This window comes from Sinocyclocheilus grahami, unplaced genomic scaffold (genome assembly GCF_001515645.1).
Source record: "Sinocyclocheilus grahami isolate Dianchi unplaced genomic scaffold, SAMN03320097.WGS_v1.1 scaffold8.1, whole genome shotgun sequence".
Taxonomy (NCBI): Eukaryota; Metazoa; Chordata; class Actinopteri; order Cypriniformes; family Cyprinidae; genus Sinocyclocheilus; species Sinocyclocheilus grahami.
The window spans coordinates 548,655-557,493 of record NW_015505187.1 but is presented as its reverse complement, the minus strand read 5'-3'; the positions used below and the strand labels follow the sequence as shown (position 1 = coordinate 557,493).

Genomic DNA, 8,839 nt, shown 5'->3' with positions numbered 1-8,839 from the left:
AGCCATTTTAGGTAGGCGTGGTTAACTCTTAACTTTTATAAAGAATATCTCTTTGGATTTGAGACTTTAGTCTTTGCAACTTTACAGATCTTCTTTATGCACCAAGAGCTTGTAACACTCCAAAGAGAAAGGAAAAATTGAAATCGCATCATATGACCCCTTTAAATATGGTCATAGGACAAAAACAGATGCAAAAATCTTTTTTTTTTCATAAAATTTATAATGCCTAATTAGATGCTTAAAATATTATTTTTTTTCATTCATTTTATTATTATTATTATTAATAATAATAATAAAACCTTTTTTTTTTATTTTATTTTATTTATTTATTTTTTTAAATAGCCTTTGTGCACAGCCAGCCTTGTACTCTTCTAGGTTCAAAAAACTGGCGTCCATAAAATGAGTTGCACAAATTCGAACATCTGGGTTGTGCTATTCTGTTGTAAATAAATCTTAACCAATGATTCCTAATTGCTTCATTCATTTTATTATTATTATTATTAATAATAATAATAAATTAATGCAATAATGCAGTCGGTAATAAATGTTCGTATTTTGTTGGGTGATAGGTGTGACAACGTTAATTTGTGTATGTATGTGTTTATTTGACTAATTAAACGTTTGCAATTTATTTTTGTTGTATCATTTTTGATTTGCACTTCAAAATGTTGTTTTAATCTTTGAATATTCAGCTTGTTCGCTTTCCACTTTGTGCTTATAGATCTCCAGATGCTCCCACGGGATCTTCTCCAAAGCCTTTACGGAACCGCATCTTGAGCCAACAAGAACACGTCAAGTCCAAGGTAAAGAATAATGGGGGCTGTAAGCAGAGACCCCAGTCTCAAATAGCGGTTAAACCGAAATTGAATGTGGCACTTTCAAAACAGAAATTTTAAAACAGAAGGCAAGTAATGCACATTCACGAGCTATATCATCTGCTTCCTCTGTTTTGTAATGTGCAAATTTATACAGCTGTTTTTTTTTTTTTATGCATGGTGCTTGTGCAGCAGGTTTCCTGTTATATAAAAACAACCACACTCAAAACAGGCCTCTGGTATTTATTAAGATCTGTATCTGGTCACCCAATCTCAAATGGATGGTCGTAAGTACAGGTGTAAATGGGATAATAAGATTTTAGTAAGTATTAATGATAGAATATTATTAAATAGTTTATTCTAAAAATTGTGGTGTTTTTGTTGTTATAAATTTAAACCTAATGGTTTAAAAAAATAAAAAATCCATCCATTCTCCAAACCATTCAGGTCTATGTTGGGTCGCAGAAATCTTGACGCCATCACAGCGTCTTGGGCCAGAAAAGGCAGGGAAACACCCTGGATATGTATGGATAGTGGCTATTTTTATAATTATTATTCCAACATTCAATAAATCGCTGACATGGACAGTAATATATAATCAGAGACCCTCCCCTGATTGAACTCATTCGATACACATTACTACCAAGTGAATACCGTGACCACTAATGTGTCTCAGCTTACCACTTATAATTTGATCCGATGTTAATACCACATGTATATGGGGTCATAATATCACTGCTGCTGGTGCTGTGTCAGCTGGCTCAGTGGGTTTGTCCCAAAACAGGTGTTATTTAACCGTGTGTCATGCCATTGTGTGCTTCACAAACACAGACATGCCCCCTCATCTTATTGAGGGCTTAATGATGACGTTCATATCAGAGGAAGTAGCCCCCAATTGTAAGTCGCTTTGGATAAAAGCATCTGCTAAATGACTAAATGTAAGTGACTGGTGGACCCAGCCTGTCGCAATTGGGTTTTTTTTAAGGCTCTCTATTGGCGCACAATCAGGGCTGCCCAACGTACCATATAAGCCTCCCATATGAAAGCACCCAGTCTGAGCAATACTGTTGTTTTAGGTGCTCTTTTGAGAAAGTGCTTTGAAAAAGCTGCACTCAAACTTTGATCCCCCCCCCTACATACAACCACCGCCCCATTCTCTCTACGCTTTTGCAGTCCCACCCAACTATGCCTGCAGTATTTTATTTTATTTTTTTACTTCCCTGAATTCCACTCTCCTACTGTGGCCAGCTAGCCTGAAGGGAGAGAGCCTTGAATCCTGATAATCCTTAGCAGGGATGGATCAAAGGCCCTGAAAGAGGCGGATCAGCGCTTCTCTGAGACCCTTGAGACCTTAGAGGTTCACTACGCCTGTGCGAGCTACCATTTCCTTCTTTCATGCTCCTCACCCTAGCCTCTGGACCGCAGCACTTATCCTTTTATTTATTTTTTGTATTCATTCTCATAAGATTTTAGATGTGGTCATGTCCACCCAGTTATATCAGCAGGGCTCAAAAATAAGACAGCCTGATGACCTGAAGACTGTATCAGAGTGTTTCTGGACATCGTCATTTGTACCAGTGCTGCAGTGCCACTATGCCATACATCATTCATTGATAATATTCATGTTTTGCCAACTTAAAGGGACAGTTCACCCAAAAACGAAAATTCTGTCTGGAATTACTCGCCCTCATGTCGTTCCAAACCCGTTCCAAACATCTTCGGAAGACAAATTAAGATGTTTTTGATTAAATCCGAGCGCTTTCTGACCCTGCATAGACCGCAATGCAACTGACACGTTCAAGGCCCAGAAAGGTAGTAAGGACATCATTAAAATAGTCCATGTGACATCAGGGGTTCAACCGTAATGTTATGCAGCTACGGGAATACTTTTTGTGACTCATGGTTGTATTAGATCAAAGGGGTGCTTCTACTAAATACTGAGCAAAGGGTCTGAATACTTAGGACCATGTGATATTTCAGTTTTTCTTTTTTAATAAATCTGCAAAAATGTCAACAATTCTGTGTTTTTCTGTCAATATGGGGTGCTGTGTGTACATTAATGAGGAAAAAAATTAACTTAAATGATTTTAGTAAATGGCTGCAATATAACAAAGAGTGAAAAATTTAAGGGGGTCTGAATACTTTCCGTACCCACTGTATATGATGTTGCCGACCCAGGAGCCGTGAACATGCATCGAAGACTGACACTGATTGAACAGTGGAACCACTGATGTCACATGGACTATTTTAACTATGTCCTTTCTGGGCCTTAAACGTGTCAGTTGTGTTGCTGTCTATGCAGGGTCAGAAAGCTCTTGGATTTCAACAAAAATATCTTAATTTGTGTTCCGAAGATGAACGAAGGTCTTACGGGTTTGGAACGACATGAGGGTGAGTAATTAGTATGTGTAAAGACACAATTTTTATTTTTGGGTGAACTATCCCTTTAAACCTATGGCATGTTATCAAGCAGGTAATATGCATAAGATCTTGTTAAGGTTTAGTCTTGGATTATTATGTTATTTTGATTATTTTTGGATTGGCAAAAGTGGTATAATTTTATAGCTGTAATGAGTAAAAAAAACATTCTTTCAGCTGTTGTTGCAGTTTAAAAAAATAAGTAAATGTTTTAAAAATAACTTAATATTTTTTTTATATATTTTTTTTTTCTTTAAAGGTTGTGCGGTCAACCATCCGCTCTCAGTTTGCATGCACATACAAGGATGATGAGCTGCCCCTCAACCGGGTGTTGGAGTTTCCCAGCACCAGCCAACTTCCCACCTGTATGCACCCTGCACCCAAAAAACCTGTCCCTTTACCAGTGACTGTGGAGGAAGAGCATGACCCAACTGGGATGGACATCAGTCTCAAAGGTAATGCCTCTGCCACATTTAAAGACGCTATGCAAAATTTGTTTTGTCACTCTTAGTCCTTGGGTATTAGTTTTGAGACCATGTAAATGCTGTTGTGTCCCTTTAAAATGTAACCGAATGAAACATTAGCTTCTATAATGCTTTTAAAATGTGTAGGCTTTCTGTTCTGAGAAACCAGAGCCAAATTTATGATGATGCCACAGGTTCATGTCTTATCACGTGTTCTCTAGAAATGTCTGAGAATGTCCCACCCACTGCGACCGATCGATAAGGAATCTGCATTCATTAAGTAATTTCATGGGGTTTTAAGTATTTTTTGGCTGCTTCCTTTTTCTTTCTTTTTTTTCTTTTTTAAAGGGGTCCTATAATGCTCCTTTACGAAGTCTTGATTTTGTTTTGGGGGTGTACTAGAACATGCTTTCATGCTTGGTGGTTCGAAAAACACATTATTTTTCACATAATTTACATTATTAAAATACCTTTCTCCCCGTTCTGGCTTTGATGAAGATCCGCCTTCCGAAAAACAAAATGTGTTGTGATTGGTTAGCTGTCCCAGCGCGTTGTGATTGGCGAACAGCTTAGACGGTGTTTCAGTACTGCCCCGCCCCTTGATCCGTCTTTCAACAAAAGCTTTTGGCGAATCCGGCACTGTACTCACTCGTGTTGTGGAAGCTGTCCTCAGTAAAAATGCGCAGTACACAATAGCAAATTGGGGTTATAATGCTCAGGAACAGAGTTAAAAAGTAAATTGCAACCACTGTTTCCTGACATCATCTGCTTTGTCGGAAAGATGCCTAGGTCCACCTCCACAGCCCAGGCCTCGATCCCTGCTTTGGGACTGGTACTTAAGATCAACCTTTAAACGATTCCCCATCCCATAAAACCTGGCTGCCCCCACATCTGTTGTAAAAACTCTTAAGAGCACACGTTCCTCCCTCCCCCCCCCCCCCCCCCCTTTTTTCGGGGCGGGGCGGGAGAGCTGGGAAAATCATGCAGGTGCTTTGTCAGCTGCTCCGTTTTCAAGCTTGCCAACAGGGCCTGTATACTCTCCCTATCATGCACCTTAGCACTGTGAAGAGAACAGGAAGAGCAAAGCAAATTTAGCATTAATGTAACTGGGCTAACTGTTGTTTGCTCACTGGTGTATTCCCTGCTGAAACAAAGATTAAAACAACCTAAGCTAATTTTCTGGTCTGATTTTCCAGTTGTAGAGGGGTTTTGAACATTTTTCAATTGGGAGACCAGCTTGAACCAGGTAAGACAAGCATCTCGGACCATAGGCATGGAGATGGCCTGGCCAGTCCATCCCCGGGTAAATTGTTTAAAACTATACTATGTACATGTGTAATGATTCAAAATGTAAAGTAGTCCTCAAGCATATCAGGTTACTTTCATGGCCATGGAAGAATATCTACAAAGAAGATGGTGAGGAGGACGATAAGAAACTTGGCAGTGCTTACTGTCTATGTCCTTCCTGCCCACGGGAATGACATTATCTATGCTTCGTCGCTCATCCCTCATGTTGAATCCATCCAGAGCATGATCCGTCCCACGCGGCGGCAGCACAGTGAAGGTTCTCGAAAAGGCAAGGTTTGCTTCCCTCCCAAGAGACCCTTTTATTCCTGTGTCCTGGTGGAAAAGGAGAAGGCATTTTTAGTCAGCACATCAGAACACGGAACAGCCACTTGAACAGAAGCAGCCCAAGCTAAACCCAAAACACTGCTCCCTCTACAGGCATTTTTCCTGCTGTATGAAAGTCTGAAACCACACCTGGAGATGTTTAAGTTAATTCGAACAACACGCGCCCAAGGGCAGCCTCAAGATCCCTCTCCATAACTGCTCCCAAACTACTGAAGCAAAGCCGGCACATGGAGCCCCACATGGAAGAAATGTCAAATTGCGATAAAGTTTCCCATGCCTCGCTTAGCCAGTTTTCACAATATCAATGTGGGCCCTTTTATCCATAGATTCCATTTACCCTCTTGTGACCATGTCCTTCCCATAGTCCTCTCTGACTGTTACATTACTACACTGATAATTGTAGCAATGTGAGGACAATTCAGCTTTGAATTGAGAAAGCTCTGTTTGATACCCATTGAAAGGTCATCTGATTCATACCACACCAGCAAAATCGGACTGGTAAGATTTCCTGATTTAAAGTGCATGTAGATGTTGGCAAATACAATCATGGTATCTTAAAAAATTAAAAATTGCACGAAAAATTAACGTGCAAACACTTACAGCAAGTATGAAGATGCGTTTTGTCCCGTCTTCGTCCACCAGTCTGCCCTCTTTGATGGGGTGTCTTCTGAAGGTGAGCTGCCCAGGTCCCATTTCGCTTGCATTGTCTTCTCCTGCTATCGACACTAGTCTATCTTGGTCTGTACGTTCTTCGTCCATCTTAACTGTGGGCAAAGCTGTAGTCAATTCAATTAAAAGTGCAAGTGCAAAGACGACCATGTAGGAAGGTCCCATGATCTTGGGTAATTTGGTTGACTTAATTGCAGGAACCTGGCTTTGCACTCGCATGTCCACTAAGAATCAGATGTGTGCTTTTATAGTGTCTCATGATGATGAGTTGTCCTTTTCGAGCTATTTTTGAGTATTGATGATGTCCGTTGCTCTCCTTTGGTGAAAAGTCGTTCACCTTTACAAGAGGTGCATGCCCATCCACAGGGAGGATATTGGGAGATGTTTTAAACAAGAAGGATTATATTTTGAATGGTTTTCGTTTTTCTAAAAGAGCCCACTGTGTTTTTGTAAAAGGCCAAATAACATTTGTCAGCATTTCATTGTGAATCTGGAGAAAGGCCATCCCCTTCCAATATAGTGTTTGTACCCCCTGCCATAACTTAGTTTATCGAGCTCATGCAGCAGGTCAAAGGTTTTACATTGAGGTCACATTTTGTCTGAGCAGTGGTAATGATACATTGCAAATGTTTACGATATGAAAGGAATGAGCCTCAAAGAAGGAAATATACCTGTTGTGAGATGTCATCATCCATCAGATGACTCCAATTCCCTTGGTGCCGTCTCCTCGTGATATCGTCCATTACTACTGAAGCAAAGCCGGCACATGGAGCCCCACATGGAAGAAATGTCAAATTGCGATAAAGTTTCCCATGCCTCGCTTAGCCAGTTTTCACAATATCAATGTGGGCCCTTTTATCCATAGATTCCATTTACCCTCTTGTGACCATGTCCTTCCCATAGTCCTCTCTGACTGTTACATTACTACACTGATAATTGTAGCAATGTGAGGACAATTCAGCTTTGAATTGAGAAAGCTCTGTTTGATACCCATTGAAAGGTCATCTGATTCATACCACACCAGCAAAATCGGACTGGTAAGATTTCCTGATTTAAAGTGCATGTAGATGTTGGCAAATACAATCATGGTATCTTAAAAAATTAAAAATTGCACGAAAAATTAACGTGCAAACACTTACAGCAAGTATGAAGATGCGTTTTGTCCCGTCTTCGTCCACCAGTCTGCCCTCTTTGATGGGGTGTCTTCTGAAGGTGAGCTGCCCAGGTCCCATTTCGCTTGCATTGTCTTCTCCTGCTATCGACACTAGTCTATCTTGGTCTGTACGTTCTTCGTCCATCTTAACTGTGGGCAAAGCTGTAGTCAATTCAATTAAAAGTGCAAGTGCAAAGACGACCATGTAGGAAGGTCCCATGATCTTGGGTAATTTGGTTGACTTAATTGCAGGAACCTGGCTTTGCACTCGCATGTCCACTAAGAATCAGATGTGTGCTTTTATAGTGTCTCATGATGATGAGTTGTCCTTTTCGAGCTATTTTTGAGTATTGATGATGTCCGTTGCTCTCCTTTGGTGAAAAGTCGTTCACCTTTACAAGAGGTGCATGCCCATCCACAGGGAGGATATTGGGAGATGTTTTAAACAAGAAGGATTATATTTTGAATGGTTTTCGTTTTTCTAAAAGAGCCCACTGTGTTTTTGTAAAAGGCCAAATAACATTTGTCAGCATTTCATTGTGAATCTGGAGAAAGGCCATCCCCTTCCAATATAGTGTTTGTACCCCCTGCCATAACTTAGTTTATCGAGCTCATGCAGCAGGTCAAAGGTTTTACATTGAGGTCACATTTTGTCTGAGCAGTGGTAATGATACATTGCAAATGTTTACGATATGAAAGGAATGAGCCTCAAAGAAGGAAATATACCTGTTGTGAGATGTCATCATCCATCAGATGACTCCAATTCCCTTGGTGCCGTCTCCTCATGGTATCGTCCATTATCTTCTTGTTCTTTTTTTGTTTGTAGGTCAGAGCTGGATTATTAGTAATTTCAATAGACCAGGGGTGCCCAATCTTCTTCTTGAAGATTTACCTACCTGCAGAGTTCAGTTCTACCCCGCTCCAACACACTGTTCTGTAATTACCAAGTGCTCACAAAATCTGCGAGGGAAATGGCAAATATTGAAATTACAGGGCTTCGCCTGTTAAATTTTGCAGAGTGGTAAATGTGTCTGGTAATCTTTTTAACGGATTCATTAAAATTAACCAATTCATAAGAGTCATTTGCTTGCAGATAAATAATATGGGCTCACATGAAATACTGGTGCACACTCTCAAGATGACTCCTAGATGATATCTGACAAACCCGCATTACGCACAGTTTTTTTTTCTGTTTTAAGTTTTTGTACTAGTCACAGCCTGAGTCCTGTAGGGTACTTCATAAGAAATCAGAAGTGTGTTCGCATTGCAAGAAGAAATGGGACATGAATAATAGTTATTGAACTCAGCTGAAGTGATTTTACTTGGAACACTCAGCCTTTATTTAGTGAGTATTTGTGTTGGAGTGAGAGAGCCTCTACTGAAGGATTCAGCTGGTCCATGGACACACGACTGTTCCAGCAAGAGCACAACTGAACTTCAGAGTTTGACGCTCTGTTATTGTAACCTCTCTTTCTATGTTGCCACTCTGCTTTCTGACATGTTTCACCCTCCATAGTGACCTCTTCCCACCTTTGAGTACCCTCACCACAATAATCTAAAGTTCTTATGTGCAATTTCAAACTAACATTCATAGATTCCCTTTCAAGGCTCAATTGCCACCATGATGAAACACTTGGAGTGCATTTGTGGTCTACATTTACATTTATATTTACATTTAGTCATTTAGC

General features: G+C 40.2%; 2 protein-coding genes across 2 annotated transcripts in view; one reads left to right on the top strand and one right to left on the bottom strand.

Moving 5' to 3' along the window:
- LOC107590919 (PCNA-interacting partner-like) overlaps positions 1 to 3,744 on the top strand; it is an 11,727-nt gene extending 7,983 nt beyond the window's left edge. Inside the window, exons 10-11 of the mRNA XM_016279882.1 lie at positions 722 to 803; positions 3,493 to 3,744. Of these exons, the coding sequence (XP_016135368.1) occupies positions 722 to 803; positions 3,493 to 3,744 (334 nt within the window). The remainder of the gene's footprint in view (positions 1 to 721; positions 804 to 3,492) is intronic.
- A 922-nt stretch (positions 3,745 to 4,666) lies between these two features.
- Positions 4,667 to 6,166, bottom strand: LOC107591230 (pro-MCH 2-like). Its single transcript, XM_016280329.1, has 3 exons — positions 5,930 to 6,166; positions 5,149 to 5,317; positions 4,667 to 4,757 (listed from the first exon to the last, which is right to left on the bottom strand). Exons 1-3 carry the CDS (start codon positions 6,161 to 6,163, stop codon positions 4,708 to 4,710), a joined length of 453 nt encoding a protein of 150 aa, XP_016135815.1. The 5' UTR covers positions 6,164 to 6,166; the 3' UTR covers positions 4,667 to 4,707.
- Between the last annotated feature and the right edge of the window lie 2,673 nt (positions 6,167 to 8,839).